Consider the following 27,240-nt stretch of genomic DNA (forward strand, 5'->3'; position numbering starts at 1 on the left):
CTCCAAGTGCATTAATGTAATTGTGTTGTCTTTCAAATATTTCAGTGTTTTGCCTTTTAAATTTTAGCTTTAAAATGTCTCTGGAATAGATTTTTGTGTATAGTGTGAGGTAGAGGTCAGGTTTCATTCTTTCACAATTCTTACAGATTGTTTCTGGACCATTTATTGAAAAGATAAGTTTCCTGTTCCACTATACTTCAGTGCCGTCTTTCCTGTAAATCAGGTATGTTGAGTTTATTCTGGGCCTGTGTTGTTTTATCAGTCTATTTGTTCTTTCATTTTCAACGCCACATTGTCTTAGTTACTCTGGTAATTATAATACATATTGATATCTAGTCAAGAAAATGGACCCTATTCTTATTCAAGAATTTTAGCTATTCTTGTAGCATTGCATTTCCCAATAAATTTTACAACAGCTTATCAACTTATCCATACACACACACACACCCAATTGCAATTTTGAATGGGATTTTCTTGAAATTATTTAACAGTTTGAAGGAAATTAACATCATCATAAAATTTAGTCTTCTGATTTTTCTGTTTATTTAGATTTTCTATTGCTCTCACTGTTTTATTGTTTTGGTCTTAGGGCTTTCATATTTTTCACATAAGACGTATTTTTAAGTGTTTAATGTGTTTTTCCTTTTTTTCTTTTTCTTTTTTTTTTTTTGCTTTATTGATGGATACTTGGCAGATAAAATTGCTTATAGTTAAGGTATATATCTTAGTCCATTTGGGCTGCTTTAACAAAATAGCATAAAGTGGGTATTTGGTAAACAACAGAAATTTATTTCTCACAGTTCTAAAGACTGGGAAGTCCAAGATCAAGGTGCCCACAGATTCAGTGTCTGGTGAGGACCTGTTCCCTGGTTTATAGATGGTACTTTCTCACTGTGTCCTCACTGAGCAGAAGAAGTGAGGGATGTCTGGGGCCTCTTTTATAAAGGGCACTAATCCTATTCATGAGGGCTCCACCTTCATAACATAATCACCTCCAAAACGCCCCACCTTCTAATTCTATCATTTATAAGGCTTAGGATTTTAACATAGGAATTGGGGTGGGGGGACAAAAACATTCAGTGTAAAACAGTATACAGCATGATAATTTGACATATGTATACATTGTAAAATGATGACCACAATTAAGCTAATTAACATTTTCACCTCACATAGTTACATTTTGTGTGGTGAGAACACGATATCAACACAAAACATCATTATTACCTATAGTCACCATGGCCTACAACTCCAGAATTTATTCATCCCACATAACTGAATCTTTGTAGCTTTTGACCAACATCTCCACATTTCCCCCACCCCTCAACCTCAGACAACTACCAGATTCCACATATAAGTGAAATTACGCAGCATGTGTCTTCCTGTGCCTGGCTTATTTCACTTAGCAATAATGTTCTCCAGGTTCATCCATGTTGTCACAGATGGTGGAATTTCCTTTTTTAAGACCAAATCGTATTCCTGTGTGTATGTGTGTACACCACATTTTCTTTATCTCTTCACATGTTGACACCCACTTAGATTGTTTCCAAATCTTAATATTTGTGAATAATGCAGTGACCGTGGAATTGCAGATATTTCTTCAGCCTTCAAACGTAGCGCTTAGTTTTACTCTTCATTATACAAGGAAATGAAATCTGCCAACAACCTGAGTGTGTGGGACTGAGCTGCTTCCTTCCGCATCAAGCCTTCTGATGATCATGCAGCCCACCTGACAGCTTGATGACAGCCTTGCGAGACCCTAAGCAGAAGACCCCGCCAATCTGGTCCAGACTCTTGACCCACTGAAGTTATGTTAGTTTAAGCTCAAGTTTGTGGTAATTTACTAAACAGCAATAGATAACTAATGTATCATTTATTAACTGTGTGACCTTGGGGAAATGGTGTGTATTCCCGGTGCCTTATTTCTCTCATCCTCAGAAAAGGTTAACAACAATAACTGATGTTATGTTGTTGCTCTGAGGATGCAGTGAGTTCTTACATGTATAATCCTTTGGCAGCGCCCCGCCAGCTAGAAGGTGCTCTGTCATTGTAAGCTGTGCTATCACTGCCTTAGCAGTTATACGCTTTTTCTTCTTTCTCCCTCCCTGTTTTCCCACTTCACACATGTATAATTTTCAGTTCTTCCATCTCATCTTTTCTACAGTTTCATTTATTTTCTCCTCATAGTCTTGGCTGGCTAAAACCTTTATTTAATGGTCATTTATCTGACAACCTCAAGTATTTGAAACATAATCAAGACACTGCAAAAACTAAAATTGATTTCGATGTGGACAGTGCACTGAAGTTATATTCTGGACTTGATGCAACTCAGAGCTTTCTTATTTCCTAAGGTAAAACACACTGGAGGTCAGAATTTAAAATGGTGGGTGAGAAACTGGAAAGAAGCATGTTCACAGCACCCACATTATTAAGAAAAACTTGGAGAGAAGGAACCTGAACACTGAAAGGCAAAGAACTCGCAGAGCAGTTCGAGGCAGAGACAGGCTGCACTAAAGGGTCTCTGAGCAAAGGCAGCACACTCATCCTCTGTGATTTCAGTTTCCAGATTTGTTTATAACATTGTCATCGAGAGGGCCTCAGAGTCCATTCTACCTTAGGAGAGCTGAGTGTGTATTTTATATTTTTGTATTTTAAATATATATGATAGGCTATTAGAAATATTTTTCAAAATTTTTCAGTTATAAAAGATCTCTGTTCAACAACAATGACAAAAAAACCCACCATTTAAAAATGGGCAAAAGACTTGGATGGATATTTCTCCAAAGAAGACATACGGATGGCAAATAAGAACATGAAGAGATGCTCAACATCACCAGTCATCAGGGAAATGCACATCAAAACCACAATGAGACATCAGCTCACATCCATTAGGATGGCTACTATCAAAAATAAATCGCAAATGTTGGCAAGGATGTGGAGAAGTTGATGGGAATGTAAAATGGTACCTGTAAACACCAGTATGGAAGTTCTTCAAAAAACTAAAAATAATACTACCATATGATCCAGCAATCCCACTTGTGGGTATATCTCCAAAAGAATTGAGAGCAGAGTCTCAAAGACATATTTGCAGCATTATTCACAATAGCCAAGAGGTAGAAACAACCCAAATGTCCATCAGTGGATGATTAGGTAAATAAAATGTGGTGTGTCCGTAAATGGAAAACAAGACTTAAAAAGGAAAGAAATTCAGCATATGCTACAACATGAATGAACCTTGAGAACAGACGTTATACAAAGTGAAATATGCCAGTAACAGAAGACAAGCACTGTGTGGTCGTCTACGAGTGGTATCTAAAGCAGTCACGTTCATAGACACAGGAAGAGCAGTGGTTTGCCAGGGGCTGGGGGAGAGGAAATGGGGAGTTTCAGTTTTGCAAGATGAAAAAGATCTGGAGAGTGGTTGCACAACAATGTAAGTGTGTGTAACACTGCTGAAATGTGCACTTAAAAATGGTTATATGGTAAATTTTATGTTTCTGTATTTTACCACAATATTTTTTAAATGCCAAAAACAATTCCAACCCAAGAAAGATTAACAAATGAAATCTTTGTGGTGGGCTGCCCCTGGAGAGGAAAAACAGTAAGCGGCGATGGAAGGATTCAACTCCTGTGAGACCAGAAGCATGTGTAGAGCGTTGCACACACCTAGTAAAAACCCAAACTCCGAATCATCTCGTGTGTCTCATCCATGAAGTCCCCTGGGGCACTAGAGCTCAGCTTGCTATTTGGCACAGAGATTGCACCAAGGGCAAGACTTCAGGTAACTTGACCTTGGGTTTTAAGTCCAGTCCTCAAACATTCGTTTTACTCATACCTGAGGCTTCATCACACTGGAGCTAACAAGCTTTAAAAGTAGTTTATTTTTCTATCAGTCACCAAGATTAGACATTTCAATCCTTTTGGAGCTCATGGCTTCCTTTGAGAAGTAGAGAATTGGATGAGATGGGCCAAAAAAGCTCTTTCTGTTCCAGGAAATCAAGCAGGGGACAGATTTTGGGCCGTGGTCTGGAATCTGCTGGGACCCAGGTGCTCAAGATGGCAGGAGTTCTGGGATCCTGTGTGGACTCGCTCACCGCTTGGAGCAGAACGCTGGACCTCAGGGAGATACTGCCACTAGATTGTGACAGGCATTCTGGGTTACTGCTTATTTTCAATATTTTTTCCAATTTAAAAAATATTTTGCATTAGTTCATCCTGAACCCTGTCCTGCCTCCACCTTTGGTTTAAAGAGTAGAGCAGCCTCCAGGTCTTCCGAGCTTGGGAGGCAGTGCTGGCTCTGGCTCCTGGTGAGGTGCGAAGCTTCAGAACCAGGTGTTCTGCCTCCGTCCAGGCGACGGGGAAGGAGAACTGCAAGTCTGAGAGTGGCTTCGAATACTCTTTTCTGCCCGGTTGTCTTCTCATCTGTAAAGCTCCTCTCCTTCGAGAAAAGCGCCGGCAGGCCGCTGACCAGGGTGGACTTAGACCCTCATCCCCAGCCCTAGTCTTGCACCCTGCCCTGTAAGCTTTCTCACCTTTCCTCATCTTAGGACAACTCCCTCAGTCTCTTTAAGGCAAGTATTCCTCCCTCAATCCTTAGGGTTCTGGTGGGACTGTGAGTCACTACACGCATACACGCATACACACGTGTGTACGTGACTGCAGGTGGGCCCATGTGAGGCCTTCCCTAGAATCCCTAGCATGTAGGCTGAGGTCAGTTCCTCTGTGACCTTAGGACATTTCTCGTAAACTGCAAGACTGATGTACCCAGTTATTAGCTGTTTGACCTTCAGCAAGTTATTTACCCTCCAGCCATCTGTTCCATCATTGCACACACACATGCACACGTGTGTACATGACTGCAGGTGGGCCCATGTGAGGCCTTCCCTAGAATCCCTAGCATGTAGGCTGAGGTCAGTTCCTCTGTGACCTTAGGACATTTCTCGTAAACTGCAAGACTGATGTACCCAGTTATTAGCTGTTTGACCTTCAGCAAGTTATTTACCCTCCAGCCATCTGTTCCATCATCTGTGAAGTTGGGACAGTAAAAGAACTTCAATAAGATGCTTGTGAGGATGAGCAAAGCCAATGCCTAACACATGACTGGTGTTTACTCACTGTCTCCTCACCCACTCCCCACCCCCTCCTGCCCGTGTCCCATCCACACATGTAACCCCAGCCAGGCACTTCGGAGCTGCCCTTCTCCCTCCCCTGTTAGGCCAGGTCTGTAAAGTGCCTTTGGCAGTCTGGAACTAAAAAAGTCTAATGAATAAACCGATAATTGAACCTATACTGGAAGTTCTAACTTCTGAGTTTATTCCTTAAGATTGGAAAGAAAATAGAGATCATAATTAATTCTGTTAGCATTTTTACCACCTGTTTCACCAGGAGCTGTCTTTTTCTGGTCTTTGTATAACACCAAGGGTCTGAGGAACTTGCCTGAGAGCAGCCATGAGCTAGACTGGAACACGTGCCTGTCTCAGGTCAGCCATTATATCTGAGCTGCCTGAGACGACAGAGAGGCAGGAGGAAATCCCCCAGTGAGTTCACCAACCACCAAGCAGAGGAAGGAGGGCACCCATTTCAGAGAGGAGAAAGAACTGCCTGCACTGAGATTCTAAAATCTAGGTCAAGGAGGAGATGGTTAAGAGGACACACACTGTGTTTGCAACTCACGGATTTCCTGGAATCACAGGGGTTTCCCTTCCTTAGTGCTTGGCACGCTGGGAAAGCCCCACGGCCACACCATGGAGTTTTGTACATGGGATGCTCTGCCCAAGTTGTGCCTGACCATGTGTGTGGTGTCAGGCTTCAGCTGAAAACATCAAGTGATTTTTGCACAGCCACTCATGACCCATTTGTCCCTTAAGTCCCTGCATTGGGTGTCATCTTGTGTGCCACCTGGCAAACGAAGACCTTGCATGTAATGTGTCTACAGCCTGCTCAGAACTGCTGCTGCCCAAGGAGCAAACACATCTCAGTCCTAGGCAGTTGCTGAATAACGTGAGCTGCTGACAGGGCCACTTTTGGGGTTCTTGTGATGGTCTTGTTCCCATGCCCCTTTCTTACAAGATCTCAATCCTGAAGGCATCAAAGGCTGGCATTGAGAGTTGGGCACAAGTAGTCTCAATTAGAGTTGATCTCAATGCGCATCCAGCTGGGAGGAATTCTAGAAAAGAGAATGTCAGGTGAGTCAATGGTTCGCATTTCTTGGCTGTCTGTCCAAGTCCACTCTGAGGCAGTGCTCACGGCGAGGCTGAGCGTCACACGTAACGTTTCCCTTCTCTCTATTTTTCCACTCTGCTGTTGACTTTGAGTTCATCTGGCCTGTTCTTTGGCTTTCAGTCTCCATGAATTTGACTACTTTAAATGCATCATATAAGTGGATCATACAATATTTGTCTTTTTGTAACTGGCTTCAAAAGGGTTCATCTATGTTGTTTACATGTGTCAGAACTTCCTTTTGAAAGGCTGAATAATACTCTCATATATTTATACATCATTTTATTTTTCCATTCAGCTGCTGGACTCGAGCTGCTTCCATCGCTTGACCGTTATGAATAGTGCTGCTGTGTGCGTGTGTGACTATCGAGACTCTGCTCTCGATTCTTTTGGAATACACTCAGAAGTGTGATTGCTGGATTATCTGGTAGTAGTACTTTTTAATTTTTTGAGGAACCTCCATATTGTTTTGCACAGTAGTTGCTCCATTTTCACACTTCTCTTAACAGTGCACAGTTCCAATTTCTCCACATCCTAATCAACACTTGGTTTGTTTTTGTTTTTGATAGTGGCCATCCTAATGGATGAGGTGATATCTCATTATGGTTTTGATTTGCATTTCTTGATTATTAGTGATGTTGAGCATCCATTCATCTGCTTAATGGCATTTGTACATCTTCTTTGAAGAAACGTTTATTCTAGTCCTTTGTCCGTATTTTAATTGGGTGGTATTTTTGTTGTTGAGTTGTAGGAGTTTTTTATATATTCTGGATATAACCCCTTATCAAATATATAATTTGCAAATGTATTTTCCCATTCTATAAGTTGTCTTTTCACTGTTGTTTTTTGATGCACGAGAAGTTTTCACTTTTGATGTAGTCCATCTGATCTGTTTTTTTTTGGTTGCCTGTGCTTTTGGTGTCATATCCAAGAAATCATTGCCAAATCTACTGTCGTGAAGCTTTTCCACAGTGTTTTCTTCTAAGAGTTTTATGGTTTTAGGTCTTATGTTTATGGCTTTGATTCCTTTTGTTTTTGTATATCACATAAGGTAAAGGTCTGCTGTGGACTGAATGTTTGTCCCCTCTCTACAACTGATATGTTTAAGTCTTTGGATTTAGTAGGTGGAGCTTTTGGGGAGTGCTTAAGTCAGAGCCCTCATGAATGGAGTTGGTGCTCTTATAAAAGAGACTTCGGAGAGATCCCATGCCTTTCCACCAGGTGAGGACACAGCAAGAAGGCACCAGCTTATGAACTAGGAAGAGGGCTCTCACCAGAAGGTTGTCATCCTGGCACCTTGATGTTGGACTTCCCAGCCTCCAGAACTGTGAGAAACATTTCTGTTATTTGTAAATAGGTACCCAGGCAATGGTATTTTGTTATAGCAGCCTAAACAGACTAAGTCCATCTTTATTCTTTTGTATGTGGATATTCAGTTTTCCCAACACTGTAATAAGTTTCGAAATCAAGTATAATACCTCTAACTTTGTTCTTTTTTCAAGGTTATTTTAGCTCATCAGGAGTCCTTGAGAGTCCATATGAATGTTAGGATGGATGTTTCTATTCAAAAAATGCCATTGGGATTTGGAAAGAGATTGTGTTAAATCTGTAGATCACCTTGGATGGTATTGACATCTTAACAGTATTATCTTTCAGTCCACGAACACAGAACGTCCTTCCATTTATTTGTGTCTTGTTTAATTTCTTTCACTACTGTTTTGTAGTTTTTAGTGTACACGTCTTTTGCCTCCTTGTTAAATTTATTCATAAGTATTATATTCTTTTTGATGTTATTGTAAGTGGAACTGTTTTCCTAAATTCCTTTTCAGATAGTTTGTTAGTATATAAAAACATCTGATTTTTGTGTGTTGATTTTGTATTTTCCAGCTTTGCTGAATTCATTTATTAGTTCTAACAGTGTGTGTGTATTATCTTTTAGGGCTTTCACATATCAGATCTTGCTGTCTGTGAACAGAGATCATTTTACTTCTTCCTTTTCTATTTGGATGCCTTTTATTTCTTTTTCTTGACTTACTGTTCTGGCTAGGACTTACAGTATTTTGTTCAATAGAATTGGTGACAGCAGGCATCCTGATCTTTGAGGAAAAGCTTTCAGTCTTTCACCATTGAGTATGTTAGCTGTGGGCTTTTCATACATGGCCTTCATTTTGTTGAAGTAGTTCCCTTCTATTCCTAGTTTGTTGAGTGTTTTTATTGTGAAAAAGGGTATTGAATTTTGTCAGATGCTTGCTCTATATCAATTGATATGACCATATGGGTGTTTTTCCTGTCATTTTATAAACATGGTGTATTACCTTGATTTTCTTATGGTGAACTATTCTTGCATTCCAAGAATAAATCCCAATTGGTCATATATAATAATCCTTTTAATGTGCTAATGAATTGTTTGCTAGTATTTTGTTGACTATTTTGTTGAGGATTTCCTCTTGCTGCTTTTAAGTTTCTCTGTCTTTGATTTTCAACAGTTGGGTCTCTTTGGATATAGTATCCTGCTCAGTGTTTTTTGAGACTCTTTTATTTTAAAATAGGCTCTCTGTCCTCTTTCTCCTCTTCCTGGTACTCCCACTTTTTTGTACATATATTGGTCCACTTAATGGTGTCCCATAAATCCTTTAGACGTGTTCACTTTCTTCATTCTTTTTTCTTTTTCCTCATCTGACTCAATAATTTGAAATGATCTGTCTTCAAGTTCAGATTCTTTCTTCTGCCTGATCAGGTCTGATGTTGAACCCCTGTGGTGAATTTTTCAATTCAGTTATGGTATTTTTGAGCTCCAGAATTTGTTTGGTTCTTTTTAATAATTTGTATCCCTGTGAGGATTCTCATTTTTAAAAAATTGTTTTCCTTGATTTTGTTTAGTTGTCTGCCCCTGTTCTCATTTAGCTCACTGAGCATATATAGAAAACTTGTTTTAAATTCTTTCTCAATTCAGAGGTCTGTGTTTTGTCAAGATTGGTTTTGGGAGATTCTTCAGAATGAACGATGGTTAGTTGTTTCTTTGTATGTCTGGTGATCTTCTGTTGAGATTTGGGCACCGGAAACAACAGCCCCCCTCCCCCAGTCTTTACTGACTGGCTCCAGGCAGGGGAGGCTGGTTATCAGCCCATTTTTCAGGCTCAAAGGTGTGCATCTTCCCTGGGACTGTGTGTGTGCTTTTATTCCAGTTCCCCATAAATTCAGCTGCTTTTAAATGTCTTTATTTCCGTAAGAATCTCAATCCTGCTTGTTTTCAGAAGCCTTGAATTTCTATGGTAGTCCTCTGTCACCTCTTTCCCGCAGGCACCCCGGGTCTGTGGACCACCAGCAATTCCGACATGCCGCACGCTCCAGCCTGGCCCCCAAACCCACTGGCGTTCCCATCACCGCTCCATCCGGGGGACACTTACCAGCCCACCAGCCGTTTTGAGCAGGGCTTTTTCTTGTGTGGGCATTCACGTGATGGTTACAGCTTCTTAACTTGGTTTCTAGCGCTCTAGAGCTCTCTGTCTTAGTCCATATATTGTTTATTTGGTGTTTCTGTCGGGGACCAAAGGCCTGGAGCTTCTCAGTCAGCTATCTTATGCTGATGTTACCTAATATTTCTTGCTTAAAATATGTTCTTTTGTTTTATATTACTGTTATGAAATTACTGGCATAAAGAAAGTGAAATCCAAACAGGATAGGCTGACATAAAAAATGTCTCTTATCCACTTCTAGCACACCATTCGTACTTCGAAGGATAACTCCTTATAGCTATTTGCAGTTAGAACTCTCCAAAGGTTATTACCGCCTTAATTCTGAATAATGTAGATGTACTTTCATTGTTTGATTCACCAGTTTTGAATTGTTCAAATGACTTAATACAACAGAAGATGAGGCTTGTAATACACTTGTCTTTCCTTCCAGTCATGGTTAACGTTTTTACATTTGTTTACATTTTTATAACTTAAAAGGATGTTTAACATGCATATATATAGACAGAACTTGATGAATTCCAGTATGTACATAAAGGAGATAAGCACTCAGACTCTCCTCCATTTCTTTTCTGCTACGCTGTATTCTGAATTGTCAAGTTTTCTAAAATTTACATTCTGTTCTGACTATAATTCTTTCATGCTTTGATTTTGATTTGAATGTTGTAATTATGTACAAGCAAATATTGCAATTCACTATATAAGCAAAATGTTATAAACTCTTAAAGAAATATAATTATTCATCACTGAAACTGCCTCTCAAAAATTTTTTTCTTAAATTTCATTCAAAACATCTTATGTGTATCGCTGACCCTGTTCTAGGAGTTTGGGTTACATCCATCACTCAGTCAAAAACATGTCATGTCTTTGGACATGTTATTGGTTTGTACTAGGATAGCTAGAGTTGCCTTTTTGCTTGACATTTAAAACATGTTTAGTCACCAAATTACTAAGATCTTCTCAGTTTCAGCATCACCATCTCAGCGTGATGACATTGTAAACTGCAGTTCCTCTTCCATCTCCGAGCTATTTGTTCAGAGCATTCATCGTTTGCTAATCTTATTCTAGGCTTAGTGTCTCTGTCTCCTTCCCATCTCAGCACTAGAATGAAAGCTCCTGGGAGGGCAGAGTAGTTCTGTTCACTGCAGAACCCCCAGTACCTAAGAGTGGGCACATCATGCTCGCATAGAAAAAAGAAAAAAATTTGAATGCCTGAATCTTCTAGCTATTAAGTGGTACCCATTTAATTATGCGTCATATAACCGATTTTCCTAAAATCTCATGGTTTGTTCTAATTTGGATAGATTACTTTCTAGGTCTGCTTCAGACCTAGAAATCCTGAGATTTCTTTTAATTACATTAGATTTGTTCTACTCGTCTTTACAGAGCATATTTTCAAGTGTTTTCAGGCAGCATGTTTATAAAGTTCTTGATTCCTTGCTAGTCTGATCTTTATTTCACCATCTCACTTCATTGAGAGTTCAGCTGTAGATAGCTCAAAATAACTTCTCTCAGAAGTTTGAGGGGAGTGCTCTGTTACATGCTAGACCTCACTGTTGCTGAGAAATCTAGTAAATCCTCAGGAGGAGGGCTAATTGGAGAAGTAACATAATTTCCCACAGCTAAGTAAATGGGTCTGCAGAACAAAAAGGTTGACTGAGGACTGTGAAGTGTGAAAGTATAAACGCAAAAACTGTTTTTTGAAATTCTAAATCATGAGGAATGAAGAGATCATTCCTTTTTGAAATTCTCTTCAGAGCATCATCCTTGCTTTCTTTTTGTAAAAGAAACTTATTTCATAAGTTTTAGCAAATTCCTGTTAATCACAGTTTGGACCACTGGAATCCTCCATTTCCTTTAACTTCTCATCCCTCATATGACTAACCAGAGTGACTTTTTTCTAATGTTTACCTGTCACATTAGTTTCCTTTAGGAATATCAGCCTTCTGGGAAGAGGGCGTGAGAAAGGACTGCGGCCATGGCTCTGCTGTACACAAGGTGGATGTGGCTGCATCTGCAGATGACGACCCAGTCACTCGTTTCCTGTACCTCTATGCTGTGGTCTGAATGTTTCAGTCCCCCCAACCCCGAAATTCATGTTGACATCCTAACTAACTCCCAAAGGTGATGGTATTAGGAGGTGAGGCTAACCCCGAAATTCATGTTGACATCCTAACTCCCAAAGGTGATGGTATTAGGAGGTGAGGCCTCGTGAGGGTGTAACTCTCATGAATGGAATCAGCACCTTAGGAGAAAGCCTCCAGAGAGCTCCCCAGCCCCTTCTAGCATGTGAAGATATGAGGCGTAGGACCCAAGAAAGGGCCCTCACCTGACCATGCTGGCACCCTCTGAAACTGTGAGGAAATAACTTTTTCTGTTGTTTACAGGCTTCCCAGTCTGGGGTATTTTGTTATAACAGCCCCAAAGGACCAAAACACTTTCCAAGCTGCAAAAATCAGAGGTAAGTTAAACCCACAGACATTTGTGAAAATTTTTTATGGGACACAATTGATATTTCGGGAAACGGGGAAGAAGTTCAACTCAAAAATGACTCCATTTTAGAATTCTGAATCTGGATGGCTCTGCCAAAAGCATTAATAAGTACAGTAATTTTTACCTCTTCTTTGGGCTATTTCTGAAAAGTAAAATATTGATTTTTAAAGAAACCCAGAAATAGTAACTGTTTTCTGACGCTGCCCAAGCATGCTACACCCAGCAGAGTGCTCTGAGCACAGCAGCAGGGTAGGCAGGCCTCGAGGGGGTGTGTGGCTAGGGTCTGAGGTAGAGGATTCAGTCACTTCAGACATCTGAAAGGCACAGAGACATACAAAGGTTCCATGTGTTTAGATGACTGAAATTGAAAAGAGTAAGAAAAAGGTAAAGCTCTGAAGATTTTGGATTAAGTATCTTATTTGCTACTCCTTTAAAGGAGCAAAAACAAAAATAAAAACCCAGGCTGAGGAGTCCTTTCTGGGGCCCCAGGGCAGGCTGTGAGCACATTTATCTGTCTGAAGTTACTGAACAAGAGTTGTCACGAGTGGTAAAAGCTCTATTGAACTCTGTCTGGAGCTTGGATTTACAAGAGAAAATGGGAGGGGTCAGAATCAAACATCTTTACTCTCCTGCTCTTGCCCTGCGATGAGACTAAAATCATCCTTTATTCAATACCAAGCAATTGCTTTTAAGTTCCTGGATCAAACATTTGGATCTTCTTATTAAGGAAGTAACTTTTCCCTAGTAAACCTATTTTTTTTTTTTTAACTCCAGGCATCAAAGGCAGATCAGATAGAATGCTTTTAAGATGATGAGATAAAGAAGATAAGCATAGAGATTAAAGAGCCCAGAGGTTGCATGAATCTGGTAGAAAGCACTTAAAAAAAAAAAAAAAAGACAAAACCTGCAAAGTCTTGGAAACATAATAAAAAAGTTAAGGTGCCAAAATACAATGAGTCGATATGATTCAGTTAATGGTTGCTGGACCAGGCTGAATGGAGACAATAAGTTACTTTCAAATTTTCAATTACTTTCTCTCCAATCTGCTAAGAACATATTTTAAGAAGGGGATATAATTTCCTTCTTGTCTGTACCGATTTTGTAGATTTTTGCATTTTTACAAGTTTCAGCAAATTCCAGACCATCTCTAGGACTATTTTTATAGCTTTGTCCTACTTTTTGTACTTATGAGCCCTTTCTTCCACATTTTATGCATGTCCTTTGAAAACATGTGCTCAAAACAGAGCTCCTGATATGTAAACATCAGTTTCTTCAAGTACTTTCCTTTGTAACCAGTGTCTTATTGGATTGTCACATTATTTTATCTTACAAGCAACTTCATCTTAACATAATTTCCTTTGAGTTTTAGGCCATAAGATGAGGACAGAAATTTTCAAAACTTTCTGAAGTACTCTTTGCTAATTTTCTCATTGATTTTCCTCTTTCAGACTTTGTGTGGCAGTTCTCATGATACAGCCAAACCTACCTGACCCAGTCCCAGTATTTGACCAAGCTGACAGGTTGTATTTGGTGAGTACACAGATCTTTGTTCTAAACCAGGATTTCTCAGTTGTGGCACCATGACACTGGGGCTGTCCCATGTGCCACAGATATAGAGCAACCTACCTGATTTCCACACCTACCATTTGTCAGCACCCCTTCCTCCAGTTGTGACTATCAGACTGTCTCCACACTTTGCCAGGTGTTCTCTGGGGAACCACTGTCCTACACTATTTTAGGGAGCAAACTCTAACCTGCCCAGACTTTCTGGGATGATGGAAATGTTCAGTAACTATCTAACATGGTAGCTGATCGCTACACAAAGCTATTAAGCACCTGAAATGTGGCTAAGGAATAGAATTCTTTAAATCCTACAAGTACTGTGAGGATAAAATGCTTCAGTACGGAAAGCTGAATAGGTGTTTGATTCCTTTGTTAAACATCATGTGATGTTGACAGGTAAGTCCCATTTCCAATATTTAGGGTTCACTCTGACCAGGCATTTGTTAAATTGTACAGTGAAGTTTACCAGTTTAGAAATTTAAATTCTCTTTTAAAGAGAAAAGTGATCAATTATTTCTGTATGATAGTCTTAACTGAAAATGTAAGAGTGAATTCTGGTAAATCCTTGAAAGAAAAAAAAACTAAACAAAGGGAAAACCAAACCAGGATTGAAAGAAAACATTTATTGAATCAATACTTTCTTTTTATTATCTACAAGCCAACACTGAACTCACTTTATTCAAGAATGAACATAATGTACAAAAAAAGTATGCTTATATTATAAAAATATGTCAATTTTATCTTTTGGGTGCTGAGCAGAAGTCATTTTAAACAAAATCAAGGCAAACTTGCTCTCTCTAGTGAAACTGCTATAATTTAACAAAAGTGAAAGCTAATCTCACAAAGCGTCCGTCAAGGCCCCTCCGCTGCACCCGGCCACAGCATTCCCACTCTGCTCGCCACGCCACCTCACGCTGGGGGGCGGGGGTGCACCTGGCTTAGAGAATGCAGGTCACTGATAACAGAATCCGTATCATCAGTTAAACCTTCATTCAGTTTCCTTTGCTTAACAGTTATTAGCATGTATTTCAGCAAAGTTATTAACAGTCAATCTTATTTAGTTAGCTTCAATTTTAAAATGAGATATTATCTCTGGGGGACCAGATCCCTGCCCGAAATTTACAACCCCACTTGTGTGAGGAAGCTGCTTTCAAACCTTCCTAAAAAATTGTGTCCAAGGTTGGTATCTTAGAATTCTTCATAATGTTCTTATTTCTTGAATTTATTGGCACCCTCCTCAGCATGTGCCCTCGGACAGTGTGGCTGCTGTGCCTGTGAAGTCAGTGGTGCCTGAAGAGAGCACAGCCTTGGGCTCACCGTGCAGACTCATGCACTTGGGTCTTTGGTCCTCGGAAGCAGAAAAGAGTAAAATCATGTGTTGGGGAAAAGGGACCATGGTCCCCTGTACTGTCATTCCAGGAGTTATATTCCAAGTATAAAAACTGTATTATTACTTTTAAAAGCCAAAACAGAAGTAGACTAAATGGCACCAGTGCCGACAATGCCAAGAAAAAACCAGTGTGTCTGGCTGATCAGAATGACCATGGCAAACCAGCTCTTTAGCGAATTAAAGTTTATTATGCAAGGTGCCTTTATGATTACTAAACATAAATGTTTTTTCCTTGACAGATTGTTTGAGGCTGACACCTATGAAGGCTCAAAATTGCAAAGTACAAGGACTGAGTGATCCAGTGCCCCCTGTACTGGGTAAGTTAAATTCAAAAGAATTGGGAGAGAAATGCTTTCACGTTTTGTCTACATAGACCTAAGACTCAGTTACCTGTTTCATAAGAATCTGGGACTAAGGTGAGGGGCGAGGGGTACAGAGAAGTGGTCATTTTCAACACCTAGTTCCTTAAAGTAAGTTTTTCAGTTAAGTGCCATTTGCTGCATGAAATGTTAATCCTACCAGTTAGATGGGGCTGAGCTGGACAAAGGTTTATGCTTTAACAAGAATGCAAACCACTAACTGGCTTAATGCTACACCTTTTTGGGAAGGGGAAGCATTTACAGAAATATAATGTAAAGAAAAAATATATGTTGGAACCTAAGAAAAGGTTTTCTCACCAATTCCATGAAAATTCACCATACAGGTTGTTTTCACGGGCAACGATTCAGCCAGGTCAGTGTGTTGCTCTTGGCAACTTCCACTGCTCCAGAATCTGGAGGCCACTGACTGCAGGACAGGCCAGAAGTTCAAACTGCTACTGGAAACAACTGGATACCATAATATTAAACAGAATAATGTAAAGATGATGCTCGGAGCCAGACTGGCTAAGGGTGTTGTTACCACCACTCAGATACAGAACCTGACCTGTTCCCAAGCACAGGTCCTTGCTCTCAAAATAAATATGCTGAACATTTACACCTGAATGCTTACGAATGCAGACTTTTATTGTAATTCTAACTAAACAGACCAAAAAGTCATACTTCTAAATAAGCTACAAGTAACCTTTTTTTGTGAAACTGATGTGACTTGGTGCCACAGCTAACCTTTCTCTAATAGCAGCAGTATCATCAGCCCATGGCAGCAAAGAAATGTTCATTTCTGGCATCCCATACAAAGCAACTTCATAAAGCATGCAGATATCTATTCTGCTGAAGTTTCAAATGAATAATCATTGTGCTTGTGGGTCTCATACCTTCCAAAATATACATAAATGGCAACAAATAGCAGGTCCTTGCTTACCAACAGAATCATAAGGCAGAGGATTGGAGGTGAGAAATATTTAAAATGGAAAAAATAATGCAAAATAGTGCTAGCATTCACAAAAAGGTCATGCTGAGATCAGATCCAAACTGATAAAAATTTAAGACACAATCTAAAGAACTCTGTCCATGAGTCCAAAGGCATGCCTGCCAGCTGAAGGAATGCAGGTTCATCTGACAGCAGCTTCTTCGGAGCAGAACAGGTAACATCTCACTGGAGTAACCACAACAGGATGAACAAGACGCTATCACACTTCTTTTTTGCAGTTGAAAAGAAAAGCAATCACGACAAAAAAAAAATTAAAGAATAGTAGAAAGAGAAAACATACAAATTCACAATGACCTATAAAACCAAAAGAAAATCCAAATTAAACTACTTCATTCTACTTGGGATTCTGCATAGTATCAGTATTCAAAATAATCTCCCTCTAAAGGACACAAGCAGCATCTTGTCACCAGAATCTCAAAGCCTCCTCCCCAACTAGAAGTCATTAAAGACAACATAAAACTAATACTCACCTGAAACACTTAGCCAAGTAAAACATTTTTGCCTTTTGTTCGAATTTTAAAGAGAGAGCAAAATACAGCTGACCCTTGAACATTGCGGGGGTACTGACTCACCCTAACAAACAGCCTACTACTGTTGACGGGAAACTTTACCGACGACAGTCGGTGAACCACGTATTTCGTACATGTACTATTATATCCTGTGTTCTTACAGTAAAGTATAAGCTACAGAAGAAATGTTAAGTCATAAGGAAGATACATTTATAGTTAGTAGGCCTGCTCATGTGCTTAAAGGGTCAGCTGTATCTTAGCCCCAAGACGTAATTAAGGCTGTTCGTGGGCCACAAGTGACCCTGCTGTACTCACTGGAGAGGGACCCGGCGCTATCCCGCCTTCGTATCCACAAGCTGCATCTGCACGTTGGCAGACATTCCGCCCCCGTAGCCTCCCTTGGACTGCATCTGGTTCTGAATGGAGCTAACCTAAAACAGGACAAACAGGACAAAAGTCAGGAAGCAGGGCCAAGGCAACTAAGCAATTCGTGTCTCAGCATTCTGGCTGTTTTTCAGAAGGGTACTTTTTATAGAAAAAAAAGTGCCTCACAATAGAATCAAACACAAACTAATGACATTAGAACAGCCAAAGATAAAAAACATCTATGTGGTAAAGCGCACAAACTTGACACAGTCTTAGTCTGACAAACTAAAGGTCTAAGAATCTGAAGACTTGGACAGCAGTTCAGATTTACTTACTACTATTCTAATTCTGGGTGAACTATTTATCTCCTCTGAGTGTCAGGCTCCTTATGTATAAAATGGTTAACATGATAATCTCCATTTACCTTACTGTGCTATTGTCTAATAGATTGTAGATATATAAATACCGGGATATTTTTTCTTTGCTGAAACAAAGGAACATAAAGTTATTTGCAAACTGTGAAGTGCTCTTAGTTTGTCATCATTATTCCAATCTTATATTAAAAGCAGTCTGGAAGCTAAGAATCGGGATAGACTGCTAGAAAAAGGAGCAATAAGGAGGCTTTGGAGGTGATGACCTAGCAGGGAAGTCAGCAAGACATCTGGTCTAATATATGGAATCGGCTCAGAGGGTGCTTTATGATCTGGGATGGGTGAAGTGGGGGATGGGAGCACCGTCTATGCACTAAACTACTTAATTTGAACACGTAATAAAAAAAAAAAGTATGTGAGGTGCTTTTTTTCATTGGTGATCCTGAGTCAATATGTTTAAAGAAAGTAATAAGACTTGCCTAAGTTGTTGGAGTAAGGCAGGTTTAAGTATATTCTAATAGGAGAGAATGGCAAAAAATAAAATGCATAGCTTATTTAGATCCAAAAGGGTTTAAGTGAGAAAGCATGATTGGCTCTGAAAATGGGTACACTTTTACCCATTTACTGAAAAATTTATTCACAGGAACATCTTACTCTTATGATATATATTGTTACCATAATATCTACATTCACAATCAAATGACTGCTTTATAAGAGTATTAAGAAAAAAAGTGAAATCTGTAGACCTGCCTACTTTAAGTAAACTTGCTCCGTCTGAGGAGGCTACAGCCATCTGCTATCAGTTCAAGTTCATTTGCTGCTCCTCTGGGTGAATAGCATCATGTTTTACACCACAGCGGACTTCACCCTGTCCTGAATGATTCCCCAGCTAACGTGACATGTTAGCTTTTTATAGATTAGGCCTATTTTAAAACAACACCTTTATATTTGTACATGATGCCAAAAATGAGTTCTTCAATTTCAAACTAAAAGATTTGGATTTTCTAATAGTCACCATGCTCAACACTGAAGGGTTACTATGGACATACAATATTTTAACACAACAGGGCTACGTTATGAAAAAAGTCACAGGAACCTTTTCTAACAAGAAGTTAGTATGAAAGACAGTCTTAGGAAGAACAGTGTATTTAGGAGAAAAAAAGAAGTCATTTGACCGTTCAATAATCCAGCGTGGCATGGCTGTTTTATATGCGTCAAACCATGCTCCAAATTCTAGCTGCTCAGTTCTCAGGAGAAAACATTTCTCTGGATACACAGCATGTCTATGTGAGCTTGTCTTATTACTGCACCGGAGAACAGACTCCTCTTACCTCATCAGGCTTCTGCAAGTTAGAACTGTCAAGGATACTTTGAAGAAACAAGGATTTCAAAACCCTCAGCCTGTGGGGGAGGGGGCTGTCTGGGTATGGCTGATACAACTACTAATAGAGGCAATGACTACAAAAAGTCTTATGTGATTCTAAAGAGCTAAAAGACTTCGTAACATTTCCACCTCAGTCAGCAGAGAAGGCTGCCCAGAGACTGCAGGGAGGAACCTCCACCCAAGGGCCCGTCTCCATACTACACCTCAGTGAGCAGGCCAACAGGGAGGCCCCACGAGGACCAGGCCTGCCTTCTACCTGAACTAACGGCGAGCAAGAGTCACACACACCAAGCCAGGCTTTTCAGGAAAATGGCAAATACATTTCTTAAAAGAAATTCTGAAATGTGCATAAACACATTTTAATTTTAAGAGTTAATGAAGTAAATACCATGAACCAGAAATTTGTACTAAACAGATTTTTTAAAACCCCGAAGTGGGGAAGAAGACGAGACTGACTGAAACTCATCGTATGTAAGAAATTTGAAACCATTCACTCTATTTATATATGTATATAACAACAATATTAACAAAAGTCATAGGGTCCCACTTAGTCTTTTCACACAGTGCTGATCCAAGAAACAAAGCTAATGAATTATATTTTGACAGCAACCTGACACACCTCTTACATTTCCACAAAACGCAGCTGAATTGAAATATTTTTCCTACAGGTTTAAAACAAACAAGCTGTTTCCTTTCACAGAAGATACAAATGCCATTTCTTTGCTTACCTAGTAACTGAAGTTTGCTGTATCCAGGATACCCACCTACCTATTTTAAAAGTCTCTGTTCCCTTGTTAAGTCTTTTGTTAACGCTGTCCAGTTGAGTGAGTACACAATGGATCATGATTTTGTGTTCATAAAAGCCTTACTGACTTTCCTGTTCCAATCACTTCATGGATCATTTAGAGACATCTGTTCCCTTAGCTATGGGGGAAAGAGGCTCTCAATACTTAGTTTATTTCAAGGCAAAAAGGAAACAGAGCCCTGATAAAAACTCTCATTTTGTGGTGTTTCTATTACACTGCACTCTTTTTCTCTTACATGAAAATTAAGGAATAAAAAGAGTTCAGCTGAGTAAACTGAAAGTCTTTTCTGAAATTCACTGAAACCTCTATAAAAGACAGCAAATTGATCTTTTCTTATTTCTGGTTCTTCATATCTTACTGCCAAATTTAAAATTTAAAGTATTATTCAGAAGAAAAGCAGCTATGAAGAGTTTAGTATCAGAAATAGAAACCAATGCATAACTTGGCAAATTAGATGAGAGATTAATTTTTCATTGTTCATTTTATTCTCTTCTATGCTCACATTATATATTTATATTTGATATCTACAAATTCATTTAGCATAGTGTGATCATTACAAACGTGTGCCTGTCACACAGGTTTCGTGTAACTGTGCCCCAGAGCCTCATCTGCATGTTCCACCAACATACTTACTGAATTCATTCCGCTGAAAAGGTCTCCTGATCCGACGTGAGCTGTGTGTACAAAGTTTGTCGGCTCTCCGATCATACTTCGGTCAATCCGCCGGTGCCTTTTCTAAAATATGAGAGCAATGTGTTGGGAAAATGACCTTGTTAACGAAAAACTTATTGTGATGGATAGCTATACTATGGTTGAATGATTGTTTAATAATATAATAAATTTGCCCAGGATACAAAAATGCCCAAATCCTGGACTACCACAATTACTTAAGATGAAATCCCAAAAGAATATATGCAAACACACAAAAAAATGACTGGTAAAGCAAAATAATAGGTTGTTATTTAGAACTTAAAATAGATTATTTGGTCTATTTTGGCCATCAACATATCAGTATAAAATTTAAGTTTTATTCTTTTAAAAAAATGACACAAATATAAAATTATCAGTAACTACTATTAGCAAAGAATACACTGTGATTTGAGTACAATGTTCTGGTTTTAAACATTGCTTTTCAATGATGTTAAGAGTCGCCAAGTTTTCCACAGTTCTAGATACTGTGATCTAACTGGGAGGGGCCACCAGCACAGCTGGCTTCATGCTCTATTATCAGCCCAGCTCTTCTCTTTCTACGCCTACTCTTGAAGTTAGTTATGTATGATATGAACATGCGGCATTAGGCTGCCTCTGAACACGGTATTTTATGTCTGCACCTCCTGAAATACTGGTACGATCCTGATAAATCCTAAAAACTTATGAAGACAGACCCAGGTGGTGCCTCCTTAGAACATGATCTTCTAAAAAAGCAGAAAGTTCATGTGTTAATTTTAGAAGCCAGTACACATTGTTTTACTGTCACCTGGCTTTCGCTGCTGCAGATCAGAATCCCCAAATGGTGTCTGCAGAGCTGCAGACTTTCTCCAAAGCCTTCCTGAGGTGCACAGGGGGCTACCTGTCTCAGCCAGAGGGCCCGCCTGTTTCAAAGAATCAGATCTACTCCAGGCCACTGGGAGTCTAGATCATCCTTTGCCATGTGAACACACAGAAGCAACTTCTAATAGTTCTGAATTTGCATCATTTCCTCCAGAACGGTGTGTCTGGGGCTTAGCAGAAGGCTACAACTTGGCCCACATATCCATGTTAAATGATTTATTCTAACAGTTGAGTTACTGCAGGAAGATGCTGGTAAAAAACAGTCATCATGGTGCCCTCGGGCCTCCATCCATCTCACCTAGAAATGCTTCTTGAAAGAATAAATGAATGAAATGATATGGCTGTGAATTGATATGCTTGTGAAAGGAGTATTACTATACATTCATAAATAATGACATAACATTCTTAATACTGAAGGAGGATGTTCAAAAGCACATTAACTAAAGTGGCTCAAAAGACTGCTCTCTCACCAAAACGCAAAGGCCTAAAGACAGTAAATACTTTTAAACTTGAACTTTGCTGAGTTGGCCTCTAACCTCACCTTGATTTTATGATACAGAAATGGAAGCTTTCAATCCTTCCTTCCCTAAAGATAGAAGGAACACAGCTTTTAAAGCAGGGGAATGACCAAATTGATTTTAAAAGGCTGTTCTGTGATAGCTACAGGTGAAAGACAGGTTGGAGGGGGCCAAAAGAAAAGTTATTTTAGTGATGTTGGCGAAGAGATGAGATTACTTAGATTCAACCAGTAGCAGCAGAGATGGAAAGAAGTGGACAGATTTAAGAGGTGATCAGTGGGTAAAATAAACAGCATTTGGTTGTTGACTGGATTTGGGAATTGAGGGGAAGTATAAGAGAAAGGCATGGATTTCAGATATGAGAAGCATACGCACAAGTCATTGCATTAGATAACCCTTGAAGGCTTTAGGAGGACGATGAAAGACTCAGTTTAAGACACACTGGATTTGAGGTATCAGTGAGACATCCACATCCCAGTGAAGTTATCAAGAGAGCAAAGTGTATGTATGGAAGTAGGATTCTGAAGATAAGAAATTGAGAGTCAACAGATAATAAAGCTGTACAAGTTAATGAAATTTCCTAGCAAAAAAGGGGCGGGGCACAGATGAACCCATTTAAGGTTGGGTGGAGACAAACAAACCATCAAAGGAGGCCAAAAAGAAACATCTTGAAGTTAGGGGAAAATCAATTGTGTCTTGAAAGTGTCAAGAACAGAGCAGGAAACACAGCTGGTATCTGGTGAGAGGTCAACTACGGACTGAGAGGTGCCCACTGGCCCCACAACGTGAAACAGGCACCCCAGACAGTGCAGTGTCAGAGCAACAGGAGTGGGAGGCACTGGGGGGGACCAGGGACCAGGGGCCAGGCAGGGGCATGGAGAATCAAACACAGGCAGCTGGACACAGCTGGCCTTCTGCACAGGGAGAAGAAAGGTGGCAGAGGCTGAAGGGGAGGGGAAATGAGGACAGATGGAAATTTTCACCGTGAAGATGAGAAAGACTTGATTATGCTTCATTTCTGATGTGAAAGATCCAAAAGAAGAGGCAGAAGATAAAGAAAAATAAAGGATTATCAACATAAGGTTACAGAGAAGGTAGGGAGAGAGGGATCTAGACACAGGCAGAGGTGCTTAGACTTCAATTATAACATCCTTCATCAATCAAAACCTAGATTCTAAGTATAATTAAATATTTTAAAATATAAAAAGTACTATTTTTCAGGCACATGTAGACATTTACAGAATTGCACACTTTTTTGGTGTGCTGTATTAAGACGACAAGAGAGACAAGATTTAAATCATGGGCAAACAAGGGGAATTCCAGAGTCGCCTCTGCAAAGAAAAACAGGAAGTGGCGCCCTCTGCTCTGACATGTTGTCAGAAGCAGAGTCACAGTTTCTCCTGGAAACACTTTATTCTTTACAGGGAACTTCATTAAGACTGTCAACCATTTGAATAATTCTTGCTATCCTTAAAATATTAACTCCTACAGAAAGTCAAGAACTAGGGGTACACAAAAATGAATAGTTGTGTTGCGGGGGGGTGAAGGGGGCAGTAAAAAAAAGTCTCTTCCTCTAACTTTTCTACATAATTACTTCTCATCACAGTTAAATCATTATTAAAGATAATGAACTAATAACTTGGAGTAGATGCAAGAAGGAGAGGAGATAAAGTGCCACTGTGTGACAATGTTTATATCCTGATACAAACAGACCAACTATAAAAGCACTTACGAGACAATGGGGAAATTTAAAAACTGACAATATTAGATGATAGTAAGAAATTATTTAAAAATAATTTTGGGGTAAAATAATTTTAAAATACTTTGGGGTAAGGTAATATAATACTGCAGTTATCTTTTTTTAAAAAGTTCTTTTTCAGCAATAAAATGAACCACTGATACATATACTATAAAGTGGAGGAAACTAATGTGAAAGAAATGGCACAAAATAGGCACATGCTATATGTAATTCTATTTATATAAAATTATAGAAAATGCAAACTGCTGTAACAGAGCAGATCAGTGGCTGCCTGGGGACGTAGGTGGGGGTGAGGAGGAGAGGGACTGCAAAGGCACCTGAGACCTTCTGAGAGTGGATGTGGTATGTCCAGAATGTGCTTTAAATTCTCCAGTGCCGGGGGCAGAGGTGAAACAAGAAGGGCCCCCATAAATAACTATGGTGGCTACGTACATTTGTGGGCGGGGGGTGGATGAGGAGTTCTGTTCCCTCTACGTTTGTATATATTTGATAATTTTCCTAATAAGTTTTTTTTAACAGAATTGTTAATTTACAACTTTACATAAAAATTTATGTATTGTGTACTAGTAAAAATGGTGTGAAACAAATATAATAAACATTTAATTTCATGTCTGATTTCCATCAGAACTTAATTTTGTCCTCATTCTTTCTGATGCCTTACAATTCTAAAACCACTCCCTACTCACTTCCTGTCTTCCTTCCAAAACTACTAAAAAGTATATTTAAAAATATACTACAGAGCTACCAAATAACATGTGGCCAACTACAATATCAATTTAGTTTAACACTGCTGTTCATATGTATCATCCCTACACTCACATTACATGTTCCTTCCTAGAAAATAAAACCCCAAAACAACAAGAACAACGGCTTAAACCATTAAGGTCTGGTGGCAAGGTATTCAGTGCATTCAGAGGTCCCGCTCCACGTGGCCCATTTTCTCAGCTCTGCCCTCTGCCCTCCTCATGTCGGCTTTAGTCTCAGGCTGGCAGCAACGCTGGTGCAGCAAGCCTAGCCCTTCCACCTTGTAATGACACACAGAGAAACAGCTCTTTATTGAAAACAAGGCAGATTTCCCCTGAAGTCTCCACAGAACTTCCTCTGGCTTCTGGGTTCTAGGCAGTCTTTAACCAAACCCTCTTGCCCACAGGCTGCCTTACTTGGGCCAAGCTCCTAGACTCAAACACTGCTCAAGGAGAAAGGACACCCGGGCCTGGCATGGCGCCTTGTCCAGGATCACCGTGAGCAGAGTGAATGGCCCCTACACAGCACAGGAGGGCAGAGGGATGATAATGTCCATCACATAAACTATTATGAAATTTAAAAATTACTAGGCAGATATTTTTAAAACTTGGATTGTAAAACTCAGAGAAGGATTATCCTGTGGTTATTCTTCCAACAGACCCACTGATCTCTCTGCTTTTGTTTACCTTGTGTACACTGGTGTATATCCTAGGTCCCTTTACTTCTATGTCTTCACTTTATTAATTCTATGCTGATAACTACTAAATCTGATTTTCTTTCTTGGGCTTTAGACTCTACAATCAACTGTTTACCAGACACCTCCATGTGAATGTTGACAAGATACTCAAATCTCCTCTGTCCCATAGTGACCCTTCCTCCTCTCAGTCCCTGTTCTGGTAAATGCTTCTCCTCGTACTTCAAGCCAGATCTGAGGGCTCTCCCTCAGACTATCACATCGCATCCTCCTCGGTCATGTCCTGTGGATTCTGCCCCTTACTCCCTCCAACACCATGTCACTGCCACAGCCTTATTTCGAGTCTCTATCTCCTTTCACCTACGTCACCGCAGTCGCCCCCTAACCTAATTGCTTCCTTTCTGACAACCTTCCATCTCCTCCCCGTAGTCTTCACCGTGGATCTAGATATACCTTTCTGAAGTACAGAGTGATCATGTCACTCACTCAATGGCTTTCCACATCTTTGGGGATAAGTCAGAACTCCACAACCTCATCTTTACTCCTGCCTTCCCTGCTTTCATCTGCTACTTGCAGTTTCCTAAATATGTTCTCACTTCTGTGCCTCTGCCCGGAACAATCTTCCCACTGCTCCTGATGTAACTATGTCAGGCCTTCTGCTTTCTATTCTCTAGTCTGGGGGGGGCGGGGGGTCGGTGCTCCTCTGTGCTCCCAGAGTGTCCATGTCCGCCTCCACCTAAGTAAAATTTACATTTCCCACCAAATTTAAATTGTTCACTGCATGGAAGATGTGCTCCTATAGAGGACATATAAATGTGAATCCACAAGGGCCAGCACCATACATGGCACACAGCAACTCATCAACAGACTTTTTCAGAATAAATTTGTGAATGTATAAACATGACATTCACATAGTTTTTAAGGCTGAGTTTTTCAAACACATTTTTTGTAGCAATATAAATACTCTATATCCCTCACATTTCTAAAATAATGATCAAGGATAGCTTCTAGAAAAACGATGCTTGCCTGATCACTTAAAAGTTAAAACTTCCTCTAAGACTGTTCTCTGGGCAGCCTAGTATGCAGACACTATGCCACCGAGGAGCAAATTAGGGTCAGGCCCCACAGGGTAACAGGAAGCTTACGGTAAGAGCATACGGTGGGATGGCCTGAAGGTTCTAGAAATGGACACTAAATGAATAGGGGAGGGACATAATGCCAGAACTTTCAGGCTGTAAGATTGTAACTCCTTTTACCAGTGTGACCTGCTAATGAAACGCTGAAATAGAAAGGTTACTGGCTTAACTATGTGACCTTCAGAAAGTCTCGAGTTGTAAAAGTGAATCCCTCTCCTGTGAATTACATTAAATGTACCCACAAGCCCCAGCCTGTTGAGCACCCAGCAGACACCCAGGGGCTCAAGGACATTTTTAATTTGAGGGGAACATGGTGATACTCAACACGTGTGGTGCTGTGTAAACTACTAACTTGAGATAGATAATTCCAGATTTCAACATTACAGCACACACTCCTCAGCAGTGTTACCTTTGCAACGCAGAATTTTCAGTGGTCACTGTGAAAAAAGCCTGAGAACTGTACAAAAGTCAGTATGGAACTGGAAAAGAGGGTGGCGGTTTCATTCTGATTCCACCACGTAAAGAGCTGTGCAATGCCTAACAGGCACACACATCCTGTGAGGACTTTTTCAAAAATGAAATAAAAGGTTTAGTTTTTCTTTTAGCTTATGTATTGGTTGTGTATTCTTTTAGTGGTGACTAGTTAAATCTTTAAAATATTTCTCTTAGCCTGTGGGTAGCATGAAAAAAAATACTGAAGTGTTTAGAGCACCAAAATTAGAAAATGTGGGAGCCTCTGAAATAAGCTAAGCTAATTTTTGTAATATCGACAGCATAACTAATTACCAGGCATTTCTAAGACGAACAGTAATTTCTTCTGTGATGCCACTGACAGTGACTCCGAGTGCACAAGCTGCTTTCAAGTTGCGTCCTCTTATCCACCCACTTCCTAGGAAAGA

The 27,240-nt window shown here is 39.9% G+C and overlaps 1 protein-coding gene and 1 long non-coding RNA gene across 4 annotated transcripts in view; one reads left to right on the forward strand and one right to left on the reverse strand.

Moving 5' to 3' along the window:
* The first annotated feature begins 1,792 nt into the window (after window positions 1-1,792).
* On the forward strand, window positions 1,793-14,237 carry LOC112471922. Of its 2 annotated transcripts, XR_003043464.1 has the most exons (4): window positions 1,793-1,809; window positions 6,515-11,813; window positions 11,875-12,150; window positions 13,631-14,237. It is a non-coding gene; the product is annotated as an uncharacterized LOC112471922 (long non-coding RNA). The 2 variants fall into 2 exon arrangements; XR_003043463.1 differs by lacking the exon at window positions 1,793-1,809 and having other exon boundaries at window positions 4,835-11,813.
* A 116-nt stretch (window positions 14,238-14,353) lies between these two features.
* The window catches only part of CDC42SE2 (CDC42 small effector 2), a 35,110-nt gene continuing 22,223 nt past the window's right edge, over window positions 14,354-27,240 (reverse strand). The window contains exons 2-4 of one of the 2 annotated variants that reach the window (XM_025040658.1): window positions 20,573-20,674; window positions 17,328-17,443; window positions 14,354-16,710 (exon numbers count right to left, since the gene is read on the reverse strand). In XM_025040658.1, the coding sequence (XP_024896426.1) occupies window positions 17,345-17,443; window positions 20,573-20,674 (201 nt within the window). In that variant the 3' untranslated portion in view covers window positions 14,354-16,710; window positions 17,328-17,344. Of the gene's footprint in view, window positions 16,798-17,327; window positions 17,444-20,572; window positions 20,675-27,240 lie in introns of both variants that reach the window. The other variant, XM_025040659.1, reaches the window with a different exon arrangement.

This window comes from Pteropus alecto, unplaced genomic scaffold (genome assembly GCF_000325575.1).
Source record: "Pteropus alecto unplaced genomic scaffold, ASM32557v1 scaffold78, whole genome shotgun sequence".
NCBI classification, from domain to species: domain Eukaryota; kingdom Metazoa; phylum Chordata; class Mammalia; order Chiroptera; family Pteropodidae; genus Pteropus; species Pteropus alecto.